Source organism: Chiloscyllium plagiosum, chromosome 43 (genome assembly GCF_004010195.1).
Source record: "Chiloscyllium plagiosum isolate BGI_BamShark_2017 chromosome 43, ASM401019v2, whole genome shotgun sequence".
Classification (NCBI taxonomy): Eukaryota; Metazoa; Chordata; class Chondrichthyes; order Orectolobiformes; family Hemiscylliidae; genus Chiloscyllium; species Chiloscyllium plagiosum.
Genome location: NC_057752.1, coordinates 9,587,725 through 9,600,550, shown reverse-complemented (window position 1 = coordinate 9,600,550; position 12,826 = coordinate 9,587,725). Strand labels below are relative to the sequence as shown.

The window sequence follows — 12,826 nt, the reverse complement described above, 5'->3', positions numbered from 1 at the left end:
GGTGAATATGGCAGAGGTGAATTGGGGCCCCAGATGAACTTGTCAACATATGTGAACACTTTAGTCAAGGACTGAACGGATCCCAGTGTTTTTAGAAATAGAAATATACCGCACATACATACATACGGACATATATACACATACCCCCCCCACCCATTCCACACACTTTCTCACACACACACCCATCCACTATCTCTCTCTCATACTCACACATGCACATACACAAGTACAGTCACCTGTTCTCATGCACATAGCCTTCCACATTATGTCTATTACACAATTACACCCAGCAGCAGCTTTTGTTTCACCTCTGGTGTACACGACACTGATGAAACAAAGTGGGAGGGGCAAAAGGGACAGAATATCCCATTATCAAACACTACCAACCCACACAGACAAAACCCATCAAAAAACAATATTCAAAAACAATAATTTGAGTCAACGTGGAAATTAAGTCACGAGGATCAGTCACACAAACCTAACTGGTCCGCATATGGAAGAACCCATTCCTTATTCCTTTTACGTAAAGGAACACCCTTTTATATGACCACCTTTGCCGTTGAGAACTGTTTTATAATGTACAGTTTTTTTTTGTGACTGAAAGTTCATTCGTTTCTATATATTTTTAGGACCAACAACCTTTCTAAAAAGCTTTTAAACGAGAGGACCTCTCTGAATCATGCTGTGACGGGTGTTGTAATGCAAGTGCAACTGTAGAATATATTGTGAGTTCAATAAAGTCACATTATACTGAGGAACAAGAGAAATCTAAGACTCAACATTTTGAATGTTATTTTATGGGAGAAACATGGCACATTGGGTTAAGATGCATGTCAGTCGACAACACTTGGTGACTCCATCTCTGCACAGAAATGGCATACACGTCTAAGATAAAATCTATGATTTTGTCATATGTTCTCAGATTCCAGCTTCGTCATGAAAGTAGTATGAAAATTCAATAAATATCTTCTGCAAACTAATTGAGCAAATATAAATGGTGGTTGATGAGCCTCGTGCTCTGTCATCTTGAATAAAACCACAACCTCTCCTATATATTTCTCAGGACCCTGGCCTGTTCTCTACTGATTGCTGAGTGGATGTGCAAAGCAGTTTTGTTTGTGTTAGCCACCAGTTTACTATTAAATAGTTTTCAAGCCCATTAGGAGCCTTATTTTTGCGATTGGACGTGACAACTACACTCTGGAACACAGGATGTGTGCACTTCAAATTGAATCCTGTACAGAAAGGGGGCTTTGAGGTGAGTTGATTCTCCTGTTTTTCTTCAAGATCATTGCTACTTCCATTTCTTCTCACTGAACGAATTCATTTCAAGCCCTCAGTCTGTGCAGCATTTCCATCCTTCATGGATCCTTACCCATGATATGTTGGTCGAACCCTAATGATCTCCTGATGAATTTGGCCAAAGCTGGACTAGTCCGTCATTGGCAGCAGTGCAGAGGAATCCTTTGAACCATGACTGATGACAGACCTGGGCAAATCGAAAAACTATGTATAAGCATAGGCGGCATGGTGGCACTGCTGCCTCACAGTGCCAGAGGTTCAATTCCCGCCTCAGGCGACTGACTGTGTGGAGTTTGCACGTTCTCCCTGTGTCTGCGTGGGTTTCCTCCGGGTGCTCCGGTTTCCTCCCACAGTCCAAAGATGTGCAGGTAAGGTGAATTGGCCAGGCAAAATAGCCCGAGTGTTAGGTAAGGGGTTAATGTAGGGGTATGGGTGGGTTGCACTTCGGCGGGTCGGTGTGAACTTGTCGAAGGGCCTGTTTCCACACTGTAAGGTAATCTAATCATTTCTGAACATCAGTATGGGACATGAGTTGATTTAAAAGTGTTTAAAATCTACTTTTTCCACAATTAATTTTTCAGCATCATGAAACTACAGTTTGGGATGATTACATTTAGTAGTTTGCTTTGACATCACTGAAGATAAAGAAAAATGATTTTTAATGCAATAAAATGTTTCAAGCCACCAGTTATTATCTCTTTATTAATTATAAAACAAAGAACCATAGATGCTGAAAATCTGAAACAAACCTGAAGTTGCTGGAGAAACTCAGCAGGTGTGGCAGCATCTGTCACATCTACAGTAGCATTTCAGATCCACATAAATCTCCCTTCAGCCCCTATTTCAACCAACTCCATTAAAATGGAATGGTGCAGTGGTAGCGTTTCTGGATTCATACAGCATGGAAACAGACCTTTGGCCGAACTCATCCATGCTGACCAGGTTTCCTAAACTGAACTAGTCCTATTTGCCTACATTTGGCCCATATCCCTCTAAACCCTTCCTTTCATGTACCTGTCCAAATATGTTTTAAATGTTGTAATTGTATTTGCTTCTACTTCCTCTGTCAGCTCATTCCATACACGGCACCACCCTCTGTGTGAAAGAAGTTGCCCCTTAGGTCCCTTTTAAATCTTTCCACTTTCACCTTAAACCTATGCCCTCTAGTTCTGGACTCCTCTATCCTGAGGAAAAGGCCTTGGCTATTCATCTTATTTATACCGGTCATTATTTTATAAACCTCTATAAGATCATCCCCGAGCTTCCTACATTCCAGGGAAAAAAAGTCCCAGCCTCTCCTTATTACTCAAAACCTCCAGTACATCCTGCTAAATCTTTTTACATCCTTTCCAGTTTAATAACATGCTGTTATAACAGGGCGACCAGAATTATACATGGTACTCCCAATATGGCGTCTGAGCTAGGTGACCCAGGTTCAAGTAGCATCTGATCCAGAAGTATGCCTGAACATATTGATTTAAAAATATATCTACCAGTCAGCGCCTTCAATCTAACATCGGTCTTGTTATTCCGTCCTTTTCGAATTTATCTAGATTGGGTCCTGGGCTCTATAAAAACTTGCCAATCCGGCTGCTGACGTACGAATTTTTTTAAAAACTTGATTTGCAGGAGGTGTGTGTCGCTGGCTCGGTCCAGTGTTTCTTACCGTCGAGAAAACGACGGTGAGCCGCCTCGAATCTAAAAATTAAAATATACAGCAGCAAGGAGAGCGGGTGTTAGGGTCTGTAACCTTTGACCTGTGTCCTCGACGGTCGCCGCTCGAGCCGGAGAAGCACGGAGACAGAGACTCGGTGAGTTAGTGATTTGGGGGAAAGTTCGGCTTTGGAAACCGACTTTCTCTGCGTTCAGGCGGCAAAAGCAGCGTCTGGCGGTTGATCCTGTGCTGGGGAAGCGATAGCGAGAATTGTGGCCTTCGGGCCCGGCGAAAGTCGAGGTTGGGACGCAGACCCGCCTTGTTGGAAATGCGGGTCGAACCTCAGGGGGTCAAGCCTAAACTCCGAGGCCATCGATGGCGCCGTTTATTTAACAAGTTGAACCGCGTTCACCTGGTCCCGGGCTGGATTTGGAGGTAACGCCTCCACTAGACCCATCAGCTCAGAACAAAGCGGCGTTGGAGGCAACGAATGAGGCCTCAACACCCTTCAGCGAGCAGCCAGGCTGTGAAAGCAAGGTTGGCTTTGCTGAAATCAAACCAGAAAGTTTTGGAGAAACGCAGCAGGTCTCGCAGCATCTTTGGAGAAAGCAGAGTAATTTTGTTTTAAACTTCAAAACTATATTTCTAAAAGATATCTTAACACATAGTCACAAACGCAGTTCAGTACAGTAGCATATCAAGGAAACAAACAAACAAACATTGGAATTTGACTCTATCCAAACAAACCAAAGACACCTCTTACTTAAGACCATATTTACATGCATTTGAGGCATCAGAAAGGTCCGATAGCTGAATTAACTCCTATTTACCTTCAGCAGAAAGACCTCAGACAGTGGTCTTTCTCCACTGTGCCTTGGTGACAGCTGCCCCAAGCTTTAGTGTGTTCCTCAGCACATAATCCTGGACCTTAGAATGTGTCACTCAGTTAGGGCCAACTCCTTGTTATTGTTGGTCTGCTCAAAATTGGAAGACTAAAGAGCATCTTTCATCAAATTGATGGTCCTCCAGGCGCAATTGATGTTGTGTGCATCTCGGGGAACAGACCAAAGAGCACAGAGTCTCACATCACAGAGTTGCTCAGGATGAATCTCGACAAAAACCACTGCATCTTTTTACAGACTTCCTTTACACAGGAACATTCAAGGAGGAGATGTGTGACAATCTCTTAAACCTCCCCTGCCCCCCCACAAGCTGCTTAGAGGGCAGCATGCAGTGCGCAGACAGACCAGGTATACATGAAGGATCTCACAGTTAGTGCTCTTCTCACCACCAGCCAAGCAACATCTTGGTACTTGTATGGACATTTCTGGTGATGAGGCATTCTACCAAATGACTCTGACAGTCTGCTCTAGGAACCACACGACAGAACCTATCCTCTCCTTTTTCCTCAGGGTCTCAAGGATGCTACATGCTGACCAATTCCTGACGAACCGGTGGTCAAAGGTGTTTCTCTTTTTTTTTAGTGCCCTTCACATCAAAAGGCGATACCCTCCTGCTTATCTTTTTTTTTAACCCCCACCCACACTACCGACTAACTGCGGTAGTGCTTATTTTTTCCCCCAGCACCCATGGTGTGTGTGTGCAGGTGTGAGACACAGTGAAAGACACAAAGTGCACCAATCTTTATTCAATTTCCACCACCAGGAAGATAGGAAAACACCCGGGTGGCCAGTGACAAGCACTGCCCTTCACATCAACGGGCAATGCTGTGTGATCGAACAGTCAAGGGGAGGATAGGGACTAAATCAAAATAGAGTTGGAGGGGGAAATAATGCACTCCACTCCCTGTGGCACCCACCTCTCCCTGAACAACTCCAGGGTGTTGGTGGACACCGCGTGCTCCTTCTCCAAGGACACCCGGGCCCTAGCATAACCGCGGAAGAGGGGTAGGTAGTTAGCCCTAACGACCCCCTAACCGCGGAAGAGGGGTAGGTAGTTAGCCCTAACGACCCCCTTCACGGCCCGCTGCCTGGATCTGTTTATGGCCAGTTTGGCCAGGCCCAGGAGCAGACCCACGAGGAGGTCTTCAGACCTGCCCTCCCTCCTCCGTACCGGGTGCCCGAAGATCAGGAGCGTGGGACTGAAGTGCAACCAAAAGCAGAGGAGGTTTTTCAGAAAATCAAAAAGGGAGTGCAAACGCCCACACCCAATATACACGTAGTCCACGGACTCCACAGCGCCACAGAACAAGCAGTTGGGCTGGGAGTCCGTGAACCACCACAATCTGCGGTTGCAGGGGACTGCTGCGTGCAGCACCCTCCACCCCAGATCCCCGAGAGAAAGGGGGAGGACTCCCGCGTAGAGAGCCCTCCACTGGGGATCCCCACCGCCCGGTGGCAAATGGGCATGCCAAGGTGTGTCCGGACGGTGGATGAGGGAGAAGAGGTGGATGGTGTGTAGCAGCAGTCTATATAGGGCCCTCCTTTTTACCCCCTGGAAGGGAACAAAATTAAAATTCCGGAGGTGGCTTAGATTGTGGGGCACAGGCTCCCGCGGGAAGTACGGGACCTTGGGGCCAATGTGAAATTCCGTCTGGGCTCAAAGGTGTTTCTCTTTGTAAATTTCTTCATGAAGGACAGGTGATATGGAACAGTCCAATACTTGGGAGTGTTCTGTGGCACCAAGGACAGGTAGAACTTCAGTACGTAGTGACAATTGGTGTTTGCATATTGGTTTATGTAGTTTGATGCAGCTGCATACAAAGGATGACAGTGATGCTGGTACATTCTCTACCCCCCCTCCCCTTATCCAGAGTTTTGTACATGGAGTCCCCACAGACATGGTCCATCTTAGACCTCCAGCTGAAGTGGAAGATGGCTCGTGACTGAAACAGCACAGTTTCAGGGAATGGGCTAGACCTGTGCCACATAAAACAACAGTGCCTCCACCTGATAGCAAGGTTTTTACCTGCAATGGAGAGGGAGCGGTGCTCCCAAAAGACCAGTTTCCGCTTCACCTTGGCAGTGCGCTCCTCCCAAGATTTTGCACAGCCCCATGTTCCCAGTTCCTTAAGATAATCTGTCCTGATGGGTTTTTAAAAATTCATTCATGGGGATGAGGGTGTCGCTGGCTGGGCAGCAATTATTGCCCATTCCCAATTGTCTAGAGGGCAGTTAAGAGTCAACCACATTGCCATCCTCACCAGGTCTGGACTACATGCGACTCCAGACCCACCGCAGTTTCCTTCCTAAAAATACATTAGTGAAACAGATGGGTTTTTCCTGACAATCAACAGTGTATTCATGGTCATCATTAGTCTCTTAATTCCAGATTTGTAAAACTTGAATTTAAATTCCACCATCTGCCATGGCAGGATTTGAACCCAGGTCCCCAGAACATTATCTGGGTCTCTGGATTAACGGTCCAGCAATAATACCACTAAACCATCGCCTTCCCTGTAAGGTGAGGGAGATGAAGGATCAGTTGGCCCAGTTCCCAAAGAACATGGCCTCACTCTTGCCTTGACTCTCTGCGGCTTTGACCTGCAGACCTCTGCTGCCTGGAATAGTCATCCTGCTCAAATCTGTTAACATTCCAGGTCCAGTGACCCTCCTTCTGAAATTATTGTAGCTGGGAAAAGGTTGGTATGTATGCTGAAGATGGGGAAGAGGGAGGAGTAAGCAATAAATGGATATAGAGCCGAGAGAGAGAGAGGAAAAAAAAACTGTTGGACAGAAAGGAATGGGTAAAGGTCAGCCTGGAGGAATCAACAGCTGCTAACAGGGACCATTAGTATCTGGCAATGGGTTGTTTGTGGTAGCAGACCATGTGATGACAAGGCTGAGTGTGGGGATTGGGGTAAGGAGATGGGAGAAGGTCATAAAGTCACACAGCATGGAAACAGACCCTTTGGTGCTCAAGCCCTAAAGTTATTGAACCTGAAAGTCCAGAAGGCTGCAAGGTTCCGAAGCAGGCAATGAGGTGGTGTTCCAGCTTGTGCTGAGCTTCACTAGAGCACTGTAACAAGCCTGAGAAAGATGTTGGCCAAACTGGTAGGCAACCAGAAGTTCTGGATCGTTTTGCAAACAGAACGTAGGTGTTGCCCAGTCTGCCCATTGTCTCCCCAATGTAGAGGAGATCATAGTGTATTCGCTGCTCACAGTAGACTAGATTGTGTGAAGTGCAGGTAAATCGCTGCTTAACCAGGAAGGTGTGTCTGAGACCTTGGAAGGAGGGAGGAAGTAAACCGGCAGGTGTTAGACCTTCTCTGAATGAATGGGCAGTTGCTTTGGGGAGATATTGGGAGCAGAGGAAGAGTGGACCGATTGCTGAAGAAGGCTTGAAATTTTAACTCTTTCTCTTTTCATAAATGCTACCAGACAGATTCTCCAGCATTCTCTTTTTCCAAATTTCAAGTAGCTACAGTACTTTGCTTTCATCTGGCATTGCTGATGATCTCTTCACTTTCTGTCTATGTCCCTGGCCATTTAAGTGATTGCAAAGGTAATGGCTATTGTTGGTCAGGCTGCCATCATTTAGACTTATGCTTGTTGTTGTGCCATCCTTGAGTAACAGGAGCTAGTCTATATGCCTGTATCTTTTTAATTGGGTGGGGTAAAGATGCAAGGGAATGGTAGCTGGCTACCAGTTTGCTTCTACAGTAAGATCCTTTTCCCTGCATAGTGCCAGTCTTGGCTTAAATTTTTATTTTGGACATTTGGACCCAGAAAGCTGTGTGTTTCAGGAACAATTGAGGAGACACTCCAGTGCGGTACGGAGGGAGTACAGCAGTGTCAGTGAAACCATCGTTCAGCCGTGTTTACTATCTCCCCTTCTTTTCATCAACCCATCCCTCAACGCTCCTACCACCACCCCCCATCTCCCTCACGGGGCAGTTGATTAAAAAGGTGGGCAGGATGAGGGCCTACCTTTTTAGGCAGCAGGAATCAAGACTCACGAAGCAGTCAATTAAGTTGCGCTCTCCACTAGGATCATTCAAAGATTCACAACCTCAAAAGTCTTCAAAACACCAGTCTAAGTTATTAATTGTGAGGGTCTCAACACTTACCTTCAAGGTGTTCCACTATAAACTTTCCACTAGCCTGAAAATAATCAATTAACTAGTAATCTATTACTGCCACTCAGCCAGTTTTGTATCTATGTTGCTATGATCCCTTTTTTTCAGTAAGGTACAATTTTGCTCACAAGTCTGTGGTGTGGCACTGTATTTTGCCTTTTGGAAGTCAGTGTACACATCAACAGCTTTATCCACATTGATAAAAACTTTTAATTAATTCAACACAAATTGCGCCTAAATTCATGCAGCCTTTCCCAGGATGAGTACTTAATCCTGAAACATTCTTTCTAGAAGTTTCTTTATCACTTTTTAAAAAATATTCACAGGATATGGGTATCACTGGCTGGTCCAGCATTTATTGTCCATCCCTAGTTGTCCTTCAGAAGGTAATGGTGAACTGCTGCGTTTGAACCACAGCAGTCCATTTGTTGTAGCTAAACCTGTTAGATTGGAGTTGCAGAACTTTGATCGAGTGACTCTGAAGGAACTGTGATACATTTCCAAGTCAGGATGGTGAGTAGCTTGGAACGGAACTTGCTGTCCTTCAGTTAGATGTTTGTTTGTCTGTCACGTGTATACAAAGAGTAAAAAGTGATGTTTCGTATTGCCACACTCCAGTATCATCTTGAAACACAGAATATAATGCAAGATATTAATCCAAGAGCTAGTCTTTACATTCCCTTCAAAGGTGGCCTCCACTTCTTATGGGCTCCAGGATCTTGATTACGAGCTCCACCTCTGCCAGCACTCCCACAACCACTGTCTCTTAGCTGGAGTCATGTCACTCTCACCCCTGGAATTCAGCCCCTTGTGGATCAAGGCTGTTTGGATCAGGAGCTGTGTCCCCCTGGTGGATCCCAAACTGAGTGTTAGTGAAACAGATATGTTGTTAAGCTGCTCAACAGCACTGATGATTATCTCCTCCATCACTTTACTGGTGAATGAGAGTTGACTGATAGGGTAGTAAGTGGCCAGGTTCAATTTGACCTTATTGTGTACAGCATATAAACTGGGCAATTTTCCATATTGTTGGGTAAATGCCAGTGCTGTAACTGTACAGGAACAGCGTGGTTAGGGGCACAGTCACTGAAGTACTTCATCAGCTCCCAAGCAGTGTAAGGTGTTTAGATGCCTGAGATTGTAAAAAGGTGCTACAGAAATGCAAGTTTTTTTATTTAATAAAAAATTTGTGTTTCAGATCTGCCACAATGGTGTCCTCCAAGAGGCTTGCAGATATTGGGTACAGAATGTTCTCTGGATCAATGATATTACTGACAATATATGGTGGTTATCTGTGTAGTGCCCGTGCCTACCGCTACTTCCAGAGACAAAAGGCTTTAAAGGCAGCAGCTGAAGACCAAGTCAATGAAATGATAAAGGACTAATAGCAGTCTCTACATCAGACTGCAGAAGCAACTGTTGTGACAAAAATGAATGCTATTTAATATTATGTGACTACTAGAATCAAGTTTTCCTAGTAGTCTTAATCCTCCTCTTTAATAGTTGCTTGAAAATTTTCCAATGGATTGTATGTGTAACATTGCCCACTCGTTTAAGTTTTGAGTTTCTGGCTCCTCCAAACCAGAAAACTGAATTTCAGCCTTGATTTTTCACATTTGAAAAGCCATTTCCTTCAATAGTCAGTTGCTTTTTTAACCCAGTAACCCAGGTAATCGAGTTCAGTGTCAGGATGGTGCAGAACATGTATTTGGCAACCTTTCCACACACAGGATTTGTAACAATGGGTAGCATCCTGCCTATGAACCAGAGATTCTGGGTTCAAGTACTGCTCCAGGACCCAATGATGAAGGAAGATGTGTAGATAACTGGGACAAACATAGGCCCTGTTACTGTTCTTGTGAAAACATTGGCATTGATGCACATACAAACTAAATTTGCATCAAGAAATGTACATTAGCAAAGTATTGATATTGAAGCAATCAGTAACCAAGTCTTGTAATTGACTTTGAACATTAAAAATTCTCCTTTCATTCTCACTGTAGACTTCTTTGAGGTGCACTTCTATCAGCTCCAGTTGCCCTTTAATGGTGGTGGGGGCTGGGGTCAGGACCCTAGTGGGTTGAAAACTGAGGCAGCAATGTCCCATTTGGAGCCAAATCCTTATGAGCGCTACATTAAAATTGAATCAAGTCTTGACATTTCATGGAAAGAAGTAGTTGAACAGTGACAATTCAGTTCCGATGTCCCAATTTGCAGTAACTGGGCCTCAAAATATAAAATCTCAATGGAATTTCAGTTAAATGGTGAGAAAATGAAATAGCACCATTCAATACAAATATTTAGTGACACTTTTATTGCAGTGTATCCAGTAAAAAACACATTGAATTAACAACAAACAGAAAAACCTCCACCAAATACATCCATAACTTGTCATTTCACAAAGTCTATATCAACAGAAATTGATGCATTGATTTAAAATGAAAGACTATTTATTTCTGATTATTACTACAATTGTCCTCCTTCCCTAACTCACTCGTATCACTAAAGCTACTCATCAAAATCACTCAAGTGTTTCTGACTATGCTGCCTCTTGTGATAAGCTGGTTGGGACTTCAGGAACCATGTTGCAAGGTTTGAGAAAAAATGCACAGTAAAACTGCGAAATAACTTTCTACAGTAATGCTAAACAGTTAAACATGAAAACAAACCAAGACATTGGATGCCTCATCCAACCAGAACAACCTCAAAAGCTTTCATTGGCTTTTGATTCCCCCAGTCAGTTCAGGCACCAGTTTTATAGGTGATCACTTCAATTATCTTGCCATCTGATAAGATATTTTCTACAATGTGTACTCAACATGCTCTCAGCAAATTAGCATTGCCCCCATGCGATGCAAACACTCCAGGATGATGGTGGGTGTTCTTGCTATCACTCAAAAGCAGTGGCAAAACCTTTGCTGGGGTACAGCTTTTCACATCTGCCCACCATCTGTTACAGGTCATTCTGCTATAACATGCATTTCGTTAAAACAAATGTACTGTAATGAGATTGTCAAATTGGGGGCACTGTTTCTAAAGCTTGAACATTTAAAACTTAGTGTTTGCAATGTCAAGTGCAATTTTTCTGTAATCCAGAGTTGCACAAGAACACAACCATTGCATTAAAGAACTACTTAAACCTTACACTACAGTAGTAATTCGACAAATTGAAACACTAGCTGGTCTCCTTTGTAGCCCAGAAGGCAGAAAAGATCAGTTGTACCCTTTCCTTCCCTCCTCCACCCGACAAGATTAGTTAAGACCCTATTGACCAGTGATTGAACGGGGGGGAAGCACTCTGACGCATGGCTCAGTTCCATAGCAGCTTATAATGTCATCTACTGCATCTTCAGGGTTTCTTTAAAAGGAAAAAAGAATAATTCTTTACATTCCAGAATAATTTTTCTTTTCTTTAAATTTCTGGCACCTCATGGCAAACTCTAAATGCCAGAGAACATGGGGCATCATTGCTGCCATGATACTGGACTCCACAGAGAGAGAGAGAGAGAGAGAGAGAGAGAGAGAGAAAAAAAAAATCAATGATTGGAATATAATCGCTGCTTGTTTATTCAGTGCTAAACCCTAGTCAACTAATTAGGAAACAGCACAACTAAAATGATATCAAACCATCACCAGGAGGTAAATGACATCATGTAAAGGTATGAATGATAACTGGACACAACTGCCATTTCTGTATTATGACTGGCTAAGCATAAAAAACACAAGTCTATTCAAACAATTGATTTAAATCGTAAATATTTTAATAAAGCAATGTTACACAAGGTCACTTTAGTTAAAATGATATCCAGTTTGCAATTTTGAAAATCAATGCTATTGCATTTTAATGATCTCCAGCACAGCCAGAGGATCCATTGGTCCCAATTCCATCCCGCACATATATTACACAGCATTTGAGCCAGTGTAATCCAGAAACACTCGGATCAAATTCATTCTACATACATAATGACTTAATGTCAATAGTGTAGGCACAAGAGTGGCACAGCACTAGTGCTAGGTCATGCCCAGAATTAAAATGTGGTGAGAGAATTTCTGGACCAGGAAGTAAATTTGGATAATATGGGAGTACCTCTCTTCTGCCACTTACCCCCACCCCAACTCTTGTCTCCAAATAAGCTAAAGAAAAATGACAAGAGTCACACAGTGGACAAGTTGACTAGACAGCAGAGCAAGACATCACCAACTGGCATGTAGTAACAAATGAGAAAGTATCACGCCAATTAGAAGGGCATCATATTGAAGGAGTGCTGAGGAAACTTGGGTAGAAGATACAACGAGATACTGAGCTTCTCACTGTAAAATTCAACATGCAACTGCTTGGGTCGCAACACAAATACATACACTTGCTGACATCATGTGTGTCAGTAAGCTTGGCAAATGACTGCTTGAATATTGGAAAATTTCCCATGAACATAATTTCCAGACAATAAAAAAGAAAAAAAAATGTATAAGAATATAATGGCTGGCAGAGATTGAGGCTAAAGTTCAAAAATATGGCTCAGGTGGAGTCCAAAAGAGAACAAAGACAGTAATTCAGATTTGGTTTTCTTTCCTATCACAGAATTAGTTAAGTGACACAATCATTTCCTTTAACTCAGGTATTTCTTTCTTTTACAACAATCAGCATTTCACAAAAACACAAAAAGACTATAAAGTCAAAAGGCACACATTTGAAATTGTTGCATCATCTTTCACAGCCTGCAATACCACTTCCCTCCCCAGACTGGAGATGGGATTTGACAGGGTGGTGACAGTAGAGAGTTAAAGGGCAAGAATAAATATGTATTCAAGACTATTCTTCCTTCAAAACGATT

General features: G+C 43.4%; 1 protein-coding gene across 1 annotated transcript; it reads left to right on the top strand.

Annotated features, from left to right (window-relative positions):
- The first annotated feature begins 2,681 nt into the window (after nucleotides 1-2,681).
- LOC122543364 (cytochrome c oxidase assembly protein COX14 homolog) lies at nucleotides 2,682-11,509 on the top strand. Its single transcript, XM_043682001.1, has 2 exons — nucleotides 2,682-3,113; nucleotides 9,193-11,509. The coding sequence occupies exon 2, from the start codon at nucleotides 9,203-9,205 to the stop codon at nucleotides 9,377-9,379; it is 177 nt and encodes a 58-aa protein (XP_043537936.1). The 5' UTR covers nucleotides 2,682-3,113; nucleotides 9,193-9,202; the 3' UTR covers nucleotides 9,380-11,509.
- The last annotated feature ends 1,317 nt before the right edge of the window (nucleotides 11,510-12,826 follow it).